We start from the raw sequence: 14,485 nt of genomic DNA, 5'->3' as shown, positions 1-14,485 counted from the left end.
GTTAAAGAGATGGTAGGGGGATTGTTCTAACGACCAAATACATCCATCTCATTATGGGCTGGTACATGTTTGGAATAACATTATGACAGTGGCTGCAAATAGAACGCTGAATGGTACTTACTGGACTGCTGTTATTAGTATTGAGGGACTGTATCACTCTTAGAAAGACCAAAGATTTGCTTACTAAAAATAATCTCCCGTTTCCCTTTAAATTCAGAGAGGTGGGTAGGAGTGAGTGTATTGGTAGGGGGACAGTATTTAACCAGTGTGTTCTGAGCAGAGGACAGAAGGAGGAGGGGACAGGCAGGGAAAGGGGTGTGAGAGGTAATTTTAACTGAGAGCAAGTGCTCCAGAGAGAGGGAGAGAGCAAGAGCATGTGTGTGGGAGGGACAGAGAGTGAGAGAGTGTGAGAGCAAGCCAGCGGACGGGGGCTGTAAATCCATTAACAGGGGCGCTCTGTGCATTTGTTAGACATCTTGGCTGTCAGCCCAACTTGGCTCATTGTAATCAAGGCATGATCGTGGACTCCAAGCAGCCCTCTCCGCCACCTCGGCTGTTGCCTCGCGTTTGGACCCAGCCCAGGTTTCAACGCTGACATGGAGAGACTTGTGAGTGCCTTCTCGCTCCCTCTCACAATCTTTCTCTTGCACTCTCTCTAGCTCTTTCTCTCCCTGCCTCTCTCGTTGTCTCCTGCTACAGGCTAGTATCTCTGCTCCCCCCTTCCTCCTGTCTCCAGCTGGAGGTTATAGTTGTAACTAAATGCAGTGCTTCAGTCAGACATCCTGTCTCTATTCTCCTTCCTGGCCTACCAGTAGGTGCTGGGGATGCTGTGTGGGAAGGGACTAGAGAGAGAGAGGCTCTGCCGACCTCGGTTCTGCAGGCCTCCCTGCCTGGGCATGGGTGTCATAAACTGGCAGTCTCACAGCCTATGTGGGTGTTTACGTGTGTGGGGCTCAGCCAGATACCGTGGGCTAAGGACCTGCCTCCTTCACAGGCGATCACAGTGACAGGGGCTCGGAGAGAGAAAGGAGGTACCCCAAACCCAGACGGGTACATCCACATCCCCCTCACAGCGTTTTCCACGTGTGGTGTCTCTCCCTCGCTGTGATACTGTAGCTGGCTGTTCTTGTGAGCCGCCATTCGCCTGCATGAGTGCTGGTGGTGTTCCTTTCCCTTTCTGTCCTATTCCTGGTGTCATGGCCTGTTTTGTTTGGATACCCTGACAACCAGAACTCTAAAGCAGCTCGGCACTTCCCGCCCTGCCTCTCTGTGAGTCCCAACTTCTATCTCACTGTTTTCACAGGCTTTAGATTGAATTTGATGCTATCTCGTCCTGTTAAAGCAATTTGCTAATGTTCAGTTTGGGCTGTCTGTGAATCATTGCCATTGGCTACGCTGCACTGGAAACATACTTAAATATTTTCAGTCTGTCCATTTAAAAAAAATAGCATGGCTGATGAATGTGCCATTTTCCAACTGCATGTTAAGGTTTTTGAGGAATGTGAATGTTGCTCTTATTAACATGGAGCTTCAAATAATATATTATTTTCTTCAGTAAATTTTAAAACAAGATATTTGACCAACGCCCCTCTTCCAAAATCTCCTACCATCTGCGCCAGGAGTGTGGAAGCCACTCTTTGTGGCCAGTGCAGTGGCAGTGGAACGGCTTGGAAGGATCCCGTGCAGAGTCAGAGTGCTGTGTGGTGTAGGCTACGCTGGGAGTCATTGTTCTGCAAAGTGGAGTGTCACATGGAGCAGCCAGGATCATCTTTTGTCGTCACTTTGGCGGCGGTGGGTGACTGGCAGGCAGGCAGGCAGCTTTACAGTGAGTGCCACCTCCTGGCTCTCTGTCTGTGGCAGTCGAGCTGTCTGCTAGGTCTGTGCTGCAGACCTCACCGTAGTCCCTTTATATGGGGGAATTGTACAACATGGGGTTGAAAGGGATATGTTTGTTATGGTTTCCTCCCTGGTTAAGATTGTTGTCACACTGCCTCTCTGATGTCAAGTCATTGTATAACTAGATTTGAAGGCCTGGGTCTAGCTTTGTTATGGCCACTTGTTGTTTTTTTTGTTTGTTTAGACTGTCACCATTAGCGTTATTTGCTGTATATTTTGACCTTTCATACTCTTCATGATAAACCCATTACAAGGATGACAGGGGGAGGACAATGACAGAATTGGCTTTGAATATCCACTTTATTGCCCTCCTGGCTCTTGTTGGTGTGTGTGCATGTGCATTTGTGTGTGTATTGTAGGAGCTTACTCGCCTCATGAATGCTAGCCTTATATGAAGGATCGAGTGAACTTTGGGAATTGTATCCCAGAGTGGTGTTTCTGCTGTGCCAATACAATCTGGTCACTTTTCTCTGAGCACGGTGTGTGGCTGTTATTTGTTCAGAACGGACACTACAGTTTGTGTGGTGTGGGCGTTCACTTAGCCTGGAGAGGAAACAAGTGTTATTCAGAGTTACGTCATTAGCTCTGCTCAGGGCTTCCAAGTGCCTTTTTAAAATGTTCTCCGTTTGAGTTTTACTCGTCATACACAAGTGTCAGCACAGACACTGCTGGAGTGACATCTAAAAGGACCCACAAGGATCACAATAATGCAATTTCATACCAACACCAGCATTTAATTAGCAGATCAAATAATCATAAGTTGAGCTCAAAACCTGCTGCTTGTACAGTTAGCTGTAGGCACTTGTTTGCAGCTCCCAAATAAGATTTTTGATTGAACGTAGTGATGGTAGGCTACTTCTCTTTCCATAGTATCACATACAGTACCAGTCAAAAGTTTGGACACACCTACTCATTCCTAGGCTTTTCTTTATTTTGTACTATTTTCTACATTGTAGAATAATAGTGAAGACATCAAAACTATGAACTAACACATATGGAATCATGTAGTAACCAAAAAAGTGTCAAACAAATCAAAATATATTTTAGATTATTCAAAGTAGCCACCCTTTGCCTTGAACACTCTTGGCATTCTCTCAACCAGCTTCAAGAGGTAGTCACCTGGAATGCATTTAAATGTTTATTTAACTAGGCAAGTCAGTTAAGAGCAAATTCTTATTTACAATGACGGCCTACCCAGGCCAAACCCGGACGACACTGGGCCAATTGTGCACCGCCCTATGGGACACCCAATCACAGTCAGATGTGATGCACCCTGGCTTCAAACCAGGGACTGCAGTGACACCTCTTGCAGTGCCTTAGACCACTGTGCTACTCGGGAGCCTCAATTAACAGTGCCTTGTTAAAAGTTAATTTGTGGAATTTCTTTCCTTAATTAATGCATTTGAGACAATCAGTTGTTGTGACAAGGTAGAGGTGGTATACAGAAGATAGCCCTATTTGGTAAAGGACCATATTATGTCAAGAACAGCTTAAATAAGAACTGAGAAATGACAGTCCATCATTATTTTAAGACATGAAGGTCAGTCAATGCGGAAAATGGCAAGAATTTGGAAGGTTTCTACAAGTACAGTCGCAAAAACCATTAAGCACTATGATGAAACTGGCTCTCATGAGGAGTGCCACAGGAAAGGAAGACCCAGAGTTACCTCTGCTGCAGAGAATAAGTTCATATGAGTTACCAGCCTCAGAAATTGCAGCCCAAATAAATGCTTCACAGAGTTCAAGTAACAGGCACAACTCAACATCAACTGTTCAGAGAAGACTGCGTGAATCAGGCCGTCAAGGTTGAATTGCTGGAAAGAAACCACTACTAAAGTACAYCAATAATAAGAAGAGACTTGCTTGGGCCAAGAAACACAAGCAATGGACATTAGACCGGTGGAGATCTGTCCTTAGGCTGATGAGTCCAAATGTAAGATTTTTGGTTCCAACCGCCATGCCTTTGTGTCACGCCCTCACCTTAGTATTCTATGTTTKCTGTATTATTTTGGTCAGGTCAGGGTGTGACGAGGGTGGGTATGATTGTTTTGTATTGTCTAGGGGTTTTGTATGTCTAGGTGTGTGTGTGTAGTCTAGGCATATGTAGGTCTGTGGTGGCCTGAATTGGTTCCCAATCAGAGGCAGCTGTTTATCGTTGTCTCTGATTGGGGATCCTATTTAGGTTGCCATTTTCCAGTTTGGTTTGAGGGTTATTGTCTATGTGTAGTTGCATGTTAGCACTCATATATTATAGCTTCACGGTCGTTTTGGTTCTTTCTTTCTTTCTTTCTTTCTTTCTTTCTTTAGTGTTTCTTCGTTTGATTAAAAAGAATGTATACATATCACGCTGCGCCTTGGTCTCATCACTACGATGAACGTGACACTTTGTGAGACGCAGAGTAGGTGAACGAATGATCTCTGGCTGTGTGGTTCACACCGTGAAGCATTGAGGAGGAGGTGTGATGGTGCTCTGCTGGTCAAATCCAATTTTATTGGTCACATACACATGGTTAGCAGATGTTAATGTAAGTGTAGTGAAATGCTTGTGCTATCAAATTCACAATTACCTTATACACACAAATGTAAAGGGATGAATAAGAATATGTACATATAAATATATGGATGAGCGATGGCTGTGCGGCATAGGCAAGTTGCAGTAGATAGTTTAGAATACAGTGTATACATATGAGATGAGTAATATAGTATTAAGTAAACATTATTAAAGTGGCGTTATTTAAAGTGACTAGTGATACCTTTATTTCCATTTATTTAAGTGTCCAGAGATTTGAGTCTATGTAGGCAGCAGCCTCTCTATGTTAGGGATGGCTGTTTAATAGTCTGATGGCCTTGAGATAGAAACTGTTTTCAGTCTCTCGGTCACAGCTTTGATGCACCTGTACTGACCTCGTCTTCTGGATGATAGCGGGATGAACAGGCAGTGGCTCGGGTGGTTGTTGTCCTTGATTATCTTTTTGACCTTCATGTGACATCGGGTGCTGTTGGTGTCCTGGAGGGCAGGTAGTTTGCCCCCGGTGATGCGTTGTGCAGACGGCACTACCTTCTGGAGAGCCTTGCGGTTGAGGGCGGTGCAGTTGCCGTACCAGGCGGTGACACAGCCCGACAGGATGCTCTCGATTGTGCATCTGTACAAGTTTGAATGTTTTAGTTGACAAGCCACATTTCTTTAGCCGCTTGAGGTTGAAGAGGTGCTGTTGCGCCTTCACCACGCTGTCTGTGTGGGTGGACCATTTCAGTTTGTCCGTGATGTGTACACCGAGGAACTTAAAACTTTCCACCTTCTCCACTACTGTCCCGTTCATGTGGATTGGGGGGGGGGGTACTCCCGCTGCTGTTTCCTGAAGTCCACCATCATCTCCTTTGTTTTGTTGACGTTGAGTGAGAGGTTATTTTCCTGACACCACACTCCGGGGGCCCTCACCTCCTCCCTGTAGGCCGTCTCGTCGTTTTTGGTAATCAGGCCTACCACTGTAGTGTCGTCTGCAAACTTGATGATTGAGTTGGAGACATGCATGGCCACGCAGTCATGGGTGGACAGAGAGGAGAGGGCTGAGAACGCACCTGGGGGCGGCCCGTCAGAAAGTCCAGGACCCAGTTGCACAAGGCGGGGTCGAGACCCTGGGTCTCAAGCTTAATGACGAGTTTGGAGGGTACTATGGTGTTAAATGCTGAGGTGTAGTCAATGAACTGCATTCTTACATAAATATTCCTCTTGTCCAGATGGGATAGGGCAGTGTGATGGCGACTGCATCGTCAGTGGACCTATTGGGGCGGTAAGCAAAATGGAGTGGGTCTAGGGTATCAGGTAGGGTGGAGGTGATATGATCCTTGACTAGTCTCTCAAAGCACTTCATGATAACAGAAGTGAGTGCTACGGGGCGATAGTCATTTAGTTCAGTTACCTTAGCTATCTTGGGAACAGGAACAATGGTGGCCATCTTGAAGCATGTGGGGACAACAGACTGGGATAGGGATTGATTGAATATGTCCGTAAACACACCAGCCAGCTGGTCTGCGCATGCTCTGAGGACGCGGCTAGGGATGCCGTCTGGGTCGGCAGCCTTGTGAGGGTTAACACGTTTAAATGTTTTACTCACATTGGCAATGGAGAAGGAGAGGCCACAGGCTTTGGTAGCGGGCCGTGTCAGTGGCACTGTATTGTCCTCAAAGCGCGCAAAGAAGATGTTTAATTTGTTTGGGAGCAAGATGTCGATGTCTGCAACGGGGCTGGTTTTCTTTTTGTAATCCATGATTGACTGTAGACCCTGCCACATACGTCTCGTGTTTGAGCCGTTGATTTGCGTCTCTACTTTTTCTCTATACTGACGCTTAGCTTGTTTGATTGCCTTGTATTCGGTCATGTTTCCAGTCGCCTTGCCATGATTAAAAGTGGTGGTTCGCGCTTTCAGTTTTGTGCGAATGCTGCCAGCAATCCACGGTTTCTGGTTAGGAAAGGTTTTAATAGTCACAGTGGGTACGACATCTCCGATGCACTCACTAATAAACTCGCTCACCGAGTCAGCATATACATCAATGTTATTGTCAGAGCCTATCCGGAACATATCCCAGTCCACTGTCAGTGATTTATTTAGAATTCAAGGCATACTTAACCAGCATGGCTACCACAGCATTCTGCAGCGATACGCCATCCCATCTGGTTCGCGCTTAGTGGGACTATCATTTGTTTTTCAACAGGACAATGATCCAACACACCTCCAGGCTGTGTAAGGGCTATTTGACCAAGAAGGAGAGTGATGGAGTTGACCTGGCCTCCACAATCACCCGACCTCAACCCAATTGAATGGTTTGGGATGAGTTGGACCGCAGAGGGAAGGAGAAGCAGCCAACAAGTGCTCAGCATATGTTGGAACTCATTCAAGACTGTTGGAAAAGCATTCCAGGTGAAGTTGGTTTAGAGAATGCCAAGAGTGTGCAAAGCTGTCATTAAAGCAAATGGTGGCTACTTTGAAGAATCTAAAATCAAAAAAATATTTGGATTTGTTTAACACTTTTTTGTTAACTACATGATTCCATATGTGTTATTTCATAGTTTTGATGTCTTCACTATTATTGTTCAATGTAGAAATAGTAAAAATAAAGAAAAACCCTTGAATGAGTAGGTGTGTCCAAACTTTTCACTGGTACTGTATATTTATTTTGCTATTTAATGTTTCAACCAGTTCATGTGGTTGTATCATAACAGTTTTTATTCAAAGCCAATCGGATGTTTTATTAAGTTATTGACAGTTGTGTAAATTCCTACTAGTGGCCAATTTCAAAGCTGCAAAAAAACTTGTGTGGAGGCGTCTCTCGGCTAAACACATTTTYCAGATATTTTTCTGATAAGTGATCATACTTAATGTAAAATTAAGAGATTAATGTGTTGTATATGCACATGATAGCATATTACATGGGTATTAATTACTATTTCTTGCCAGTTGAAAATATGGGATTTTCATGCTCGCGGTCGTGCCACGTCACAGTCAATACAGTAGCAACATAACTTGGTGAACCACAACAATATAATAGATCTTAAGCACTGACAGCTAACATTTATTTTTATACATTTTGTCTTATTTTACTGTGAAATTAACTTGGAATTGTTAAACATTGTTGCCTTTTGTAAATTTGACATTTATCTCGTGTGGGCTTCAATGGTAAAGTAGCACAGAAAGAACCCTCTATACAGAATATAAATGGAAATAAATAAATATTGTTCGGTATGATCAATACTGACTTTGCATAATATTGTCATATATAGTGTATATTAATACCCCAAACCATAGGTTTCCAAATATATTCTAAGTAAACTTTGCTATTGTGTCTTTTTTACCATAAATAATTGTTGTTCCAGTATGCTCCAATTATGCCCAGTTTGTATTGCAACACATTGTGCTTGTGTGATATCCATAATATTGAATAGACCTGAGCATAAATGTTTTTTATTTAAGTTGAATAAAATACTTAAACTACAGTTATGCATATTATGCATCTGTCCATGGTGCCTTCACCAAGATTTTAAATACAATTAAAAACCCCTGTACTCTCTCCACAACGTTTGGAGTGGACAGGTAGTCATTGATGCAGAGAAAGAAGAATATGTTCAGGATTGAAGGATATCAGGCATAGAAGACCTACAAGTAGTGGACAGAAATTGAAACAAATGAGGGACAGGAAGACGACTATAGGATGACTACTCATGCAGTTAGGGCCGGGGCGTTGTCATATTGTTGGCCCTCATTCATCCAGGTGTTTCTATTTTTTGGATCACCATTTGTAATACAACAGTAGAGCAGGAGATTTGAAACAGTCTTCAGATTAAGTTAAACTAACAGCAAGTTAAACTAATTAACAAGTATAGGAGTACAGCAAATGTTAAACAGATTTCAGATAATTCATTAAAAGTTGTTTGTGTTATGGTCTTTGTGGATGGTGTCTTATCCACAGAGGGCCGGTGCAGGTTTTTGTTCTAAACAAGCAGTAAGACACCTGATTCAACTAATCAAGTTTTGATTGAAGTCTATGATTAGTGGAATCCGGTGTACACTGGTTGTCAAGAACAAAAGCCTGAGCTCAAATTGATCTCTGCGGATACGATTGGACACCCCTTTTTATTAATGCTACTTCAATGATAAATAGTAATGATCATTTTATTTTAATAATTTTAGGGGAGATTATTGTAATTGTAAGCTTACATAAGAAATGTCATTTTGTAAGTGTTTAACATTTGGAAATTAATTACAATTGATTATTTAAGAGTGGGCTTATCTGGAACAACCATGGGCTTAAAGGGTACATTCAGTACCCATTAAGTCCAGTCTGTACTTAACATATTTGATCAAATATTTTGATGTCACATTAAAAAAAATTGGAAATTAAAGTCATAAAACTTCACAAGAGATTAATCTTTCATCTTATCTCCACTATTCTTATGAAAATTAGGGCTGTGTATGTTAGAAATGTCTAAACTTAGATTTTGGTGGACTTAATAGGTACACTTACCCTAATAACATCAGAGACTGCTACGAGAATGCTCAGGATCAGAAGCCCAAAGTTTACCCAGATTTGTATTTTGGATTAGATTCTCCATCCCTGTGATTTGTGCCCTGAATACATTTCAAAATGGTGTGTCTGTCAACTTACCAGCTGTAGTTTTTATAGTTAATTGGATTTGTGTTATTAGGCCTAGCGGCCTTCATGGTTACTGTAATGACTATTGTTCAGTCAAAACCACAGAGTGTCACAGTGGTATGACATATGAAATGCCTTCTGTTTTAAAAGTGGCGTAACACACACCCTGTTACTGCCCCATAAGAAGTCATCGAGGCTTTAGTCAGAGGCCTTTTGTCGTATGAGGAGACATGCTGGTCTGTTCTGTAGTGCTGACAGCATCAGGATGTTTAGGATGCTATGCTTTGCTCTGGTATTCCTACTGGGTAACTGAGCCCAATTATGAACAATCCATGAGGACACGTATGTGTCAGGACCCGGTGCGAGAAACAGTCACTAATAATCGTCAGAACCCAGAAGATGAGGCAGACACAGCAGTACTAGAGATGGTGGTTTAATTAAAGAACAAAATCTTCAGGCAAAGAAACTAAATCCACAATGTCCAAAAATAAAGCCAAGAGGCACAAAATGGAAATCCTCCAAAATACAAAAGAAACTCCACAAAGTGGTAAAAAACAGCAGGGAAAAACAAACCTCAAAAGACTACTCAAATAATACACAAGAACTAAACCAGAGAATCTCTGGAAAATCCAACAAGAGAAATATCTATATAAAACAAGGCTGGGGCTGGGTGCTAACTTACAAACACTGAGCAAGGAACTGAGGAACACACAGGGTTTAAATACTAACAAGGGAATGACCTACAGGTGCAAACAATAATTAGAGCAAGAAAAACAAAAGGTACAAAAAAGGTGCAATGGGGACATCTAGTGACCAAAACCCGAACAGTCTTGGCCAAAACCTGACAGTATGTTTGTGTGTGTTTACTGCTGTTACTGTGCGTGACCGCAACAGACACAATTGGTGTAGAAAGACGGAGATAATATTTCATACTCATGGATGGATCCTTCCGTAAATCACGTCAAGCCGAGAATTATAAGAAGATCATTTCATCAGTGCTTGCTACATATTGTTGGCCGGATTTTGCTGAGAGTTAATCATTCTGAATGCCCATCATGCACTAGATTGTTTATTGTAGATACTGTAGCCACTCACAGGTAGGCTTGGTTTCTGTACAACACTTTGTGACATCAGCTGATGTAAGAAGGGCTTTATAAATAAATAGGATTGATTGATTGAGGTACCAATAAGATTCTACATTAAGGCTCTGATGAGCTGAGTATTCTCTCTCTCGTCTCCAGACCCCCAGTGACGTCATGTTGAAGAAAGAGAAGGATGTGGAGCTGGATAAGAGGATTGAGGCGCTCCGCAGGAAGAATGAAGCACTCATGAAGAGGTACCAGGTGAGTTAGTGTTCAACTGTTCTTACTCTGAAACAGAGACACCATTTTAAATCTGCAATGAGAACATGGAGAAGTATTGCAAAATTTACCTGGAGCTAACTCTGCAAATTGCACTGCTGGGTGATTTTGAAAGTCATAGTCAATCGATAAATAATATAATACTACTTTTAGCAAAAATGTTTATCTTTAATTTACAATCTGTGGAAACTATGAGAATAGAACGGTTCAGAACTTTTGGAAAACATCACAGCACAGTTGAAAAATATATGGCAAATAGAAATCAGAACTGAATGGTGTTCAGAGATAGATGGGAGGGGTTGAGCRTAGCTGAAGGATGGGATTAAAAACAAACAAAAGATAACTATTGTAAAATACATTGTGTCTGTAAAATGTATATAGTATGTGTAAGCTGGAAGTAGAAGCCAAAGTGGTGTTGTCCATTAGTTTGCTCCAATTAGGGGAGGGTAGTAGGGTTAGGGGAAAATAATGAAGGGAAATGTATTTTAAAACATATACAGTACCAGTCAAAAGTTTGGACACACCTACTCATTCAAGTATTTTTCTTTATTTTTACTATTTTCTACATGTCTTAAAGTAATGATGGACTGTTATTTCTCTTCTTGCCATAATATGTACTTGGTCTTTTACCAAATAGGGCTATCTTCTGTATACCACCCCTACCTTGTCACAACACAACTGATTGGCTCAAACACATTAAGAAGGAAAGAAATTCCACAAATGAACTTTTAACAAGGTACACCTGTTAATTGAAATGCATTCCATGTGACTTCCTCATGAAGCTGGTTGAGAGAATGCTAAAGAGTGTGTAAAGCTGTCATCAAAGCAAATGGTGGCTACTTTGAAGAATCTCAAATATATTTTGATTTGTTTAACACTTTTTTGGTTACTACATGATTCCATATGTGTTGTTTCATAGTTTTGATATCTTCACTATTTTTGTACAATATATAAAATAGTAAAAAGAAAGAAAAACCATTGAATGGGTAGGTGTGTGTGTATATATATGTGTGTGTATATATGTGTGTATACACGCACACACACACACACACACACACACACACACACACACACACACACACACACCACACACACACACACACCACACACACACCACACACACACACCACACACACACACACACACACACACACACACACACACACACACACACACACACACACACACACACACACACACACACACACACACACACACCACACACACACGTATGTATGTATGTATATGGGGGATTGGAAATTATGCAGACAATTACATTGATTCAAGCTACAATCTATATGCAATATTAAAGCTGATCTACACCCTAAAGAAAGAAAAAAAAGACCTTCCGTCTTTCTGGATTGGTTTAATCCTCATATCCCCAAACCAAGTGACATTGGAAACCTTCGATAATGATAAGTATCTAGCAACTAGCCTTGTATGGAGTGAAGATCTAAGACAAATACTGCATTTTAACTCACCTTTTTTACAGGGTTTGTTGACGACTAATAATAATATCAGGTTCCTGATGTTGTCATGTCAAGTGTTTCATGTTCTGTTTCATTCCATGCAGGAGGTAGAGGAAGACAAAAAGAGAGCGGAGAAGGAAGGAATGGTACTGCAAAGCCCTAAGGGTAAAGCAGGGGACTTAACCATCACCATCAACAAGTCTACCAGCGTGAGTTGCCCCGTCTGCCTACAGAGATGTACACAGAGATGCTTTTACATACAGAATAGTTCTGAAATATGAATATTCTTACCAACACAATTACCATATGCATACACATATTATCAGCAATAGAGATGTTTTACTGAGATACTGTGATTCACACTGTCATGTTCACTTTGCTATTGAGTAGGATCCCCGTGTTGTGATGACCAAACCAGGCACGGGTGGTTCTCCCACCCCAAAGTGGGTCCAGGAGCTTGGGGAGAGGGAGGCGGAGGGGAACCTGCTGTGCTCTGGGCGGGGCAGGAGGAAGCAGCTACTGGTCACCATGGCTGGCAACACAAAGGTAAACAACATGACGAGCCTATGAGGGACACCAGGAATTATAAAGTTCTGTGGCCAACTGTTGTCAAATGATGCCATTGAATGATACAAATTATGTTTAGGGCCAGGACTTTTTTCTGATAAGGTCACTTGGTCAGGGGAAAGTCCTAACATTGAAATGATTCATATTGATGATCCATGTTTGTTTGATCCCAGGGTAAGAGGGTGGTGAGTGAGAGGCTGGAGAGAAGGCCAGGTCCAGGTCCCCTCAGTCCACTGGATGTGAAGAGCCCTACAGAGGACAACCAGCACCGTGTGGAATCAGCAGCAAGAGGAAAACACCAGCAGACTCACACAGCAAAGAGAGAAACAGGACCACAGGTCATCAGTGCATACTTTGGGCCGAATCCTAGCTTGAGACATGAGACTCTAAACTGAGAGTCCTGGAGGAAACCGATAGGCCTATGTCATAATAGCCTGCTTTTTATAGATTGAGAATATGGCAGTAGTAAAAAAGGCTATGCACTTTTTTACACTGTCAAGACTTTGGCTAGTTTATATTGCTTCCACATCATTCCCTGCTCTGTACCTTGTTGTCTAGCCACCTTCCCCTCCCCTCCCTTGTGTCTGTCCTCTCATACGCTGCTGTCTTGTTTTACATAGTTGTCAGACATGTCGGCAGGCCCCTCCCCTCCTGTAGTAAAGAAGCACAAAGGCTGTTGGACAGAGGGAGGGCTGCAGGGGTGGTGATTGACTGGGGAGGGGGAGGGGACGGGACTGGGAACTCTTCTGTCACACTGGTCTGACCTGGAGCTATTTGGGCCTGCTGTTTTTTAAAATTGTTATTTTATTTAACTTGGCAATTCAGTTAAGAACAGTCTTATTTACAATGACGGCCTACCCCGGCCAAATCTGGACAATGCTGGCCAATTGTGTGCCGCCCTATGGGACTCCCAATCATGGCTGGATGTGATACAGCCTGGATTCGAACCAGGGACTTTAGTGATGCCTCTTGCACTGAGATGCAGTACCTTAGACCGCTGCGCCACTCGGGAGCCCCGGGTGTAGCTAGTAGCTTCTGTAGTCAGAGCTGAGAGTGCTCAGTTGACATACAGTTTGTTGAAAAATTAAAATATCACATTTGATGGTATATGGTTTATTGTTTTCCACAGTGTTCTGATCTGGAGGGCCATTATACTGTAGCAGGGCCCCTCAAGCAGTCCTGGTGGGGTGTAGCTGCTGTGTTCAGACAGAGCCGAGAGCCCTTAGCAGACAGCAGACATACAGCTTGTTAGTCCCTCTGTCTCTACAGTGGTCTGGCTGTTATCCTCATGAGACTGTAGGGAGAAGTATTTATCCAGCTGATTCAGGGCTTTCGTTATATTCACTCACACTGGGCCGGCCATTGAGAATGGCTGCAGCGAATAACTTGGAAAATAGATCATAAATGGTTTGTGTGTGTTTTCCTCCAAGGATTTTTCTTTAATTTGGTTTTCAGAGCCATTGTTTAAGCTTACCATTTAAGGACAATTAAGATGGTCCTTATTAAGTTACTGTATTTCAAGTCCCTAACATCCTGCCTCTTAGGGCTGCTCTTAGCTCTCTATTACTTCATGAGTTATGATTTGGTGATGTGATATGGTCGTTTATAAATACGTACAGATGGAAACGTTTTAAAAGAACTGCCTGATGCAGGTGGTTTCATAGAAGCTGTGCAGGCACACATACACACGCACGCACGCACGCACGCACACGCACACACACACACACACACACACAGTACTCCCAGCTGCTCTGTGAAATGCCACACGGTTTCTGATTTAGAGCCCTTGGGCACACAGAGTCTTTGGAACAGCTGCTAGTGCTCTGACTGTCGTCTGGAACACACAAGAACACACACATTCTTACACGCACATGGCCCAATCAACACACTGACGCACACTACCGGCAGCTGATCCTCCAGCACTAAAAAGTGAAACCCAGCCAGTCCTTCAGGCTCTGTGAACAGAGAGAGGATCTGTGCTGCAGGAGGAGTGGAGAGCTGCACAAAGCTGTAGTGTGGGACAGGACAGACAGACCGAAGCTC

At 42.8% G+C, this 14,485-nt stretch overlaps 1 protein-coding gene across 4 annotated transcripts in view; it reads left to right on the top strand.

Annotated features, from left to right (window-relative positions):
- The first annotated feature begins 285 nt into the window (after positions 1 to 285).
- LOC111968790 (coiled-coil domain-containing protein 9B) overlaps positions 286 to 14,485 on the top strand; it is a 57,391-nt gene continuing 43,191 nt past the window's right edge. For 2 of the 4 annotated variants that reach the window (XM_070445208.1, XM_070445209.1), the window contains exons 1-6: positions 292 to 608; positions 6,610 to 6,815; positions 10,287 to 10,388; positions 11,980 to 12,084; positions 12,266 to 12,421; positions 12,616 to 12,780. In XM_070445208.1, coding sequence (XP_070301309.1) covers positions 6,669 to 6,815; positions 10,287 to 10,388; positions 11,980 to 12,084; positions 12,266 to 12,421; positions 12,616 to 12,780 — 675 coding nt within the window. In that variant the 5' untranslated portion in view covers positions 292 to 608; positions 6,610 to 6,668. The other 2 variants (XM_023994655.2, XM_023994656.2) reach the window with 2 other exon arrangements.

The sequence above is a fragment of the Salvelinus sp. IW2-2015 genome, linkage group LG9 (genome assembly GCF_002910315.2).
Source record: "Salvelinus sp. IW2-2015 linkage group LG9, ASM291031v2, whole genome shotgun sequence".
Taxonomy (NCBI): Eukaryota; Metazoa; Chordata; class Actinopteri; order Salmoniformes; family Salmonidae; genus Salvelinus; species Salvelinus sp. IW2-2015.
This window is presented reverse-complemented; position numbering and strand designations above follow the sequence as displayed.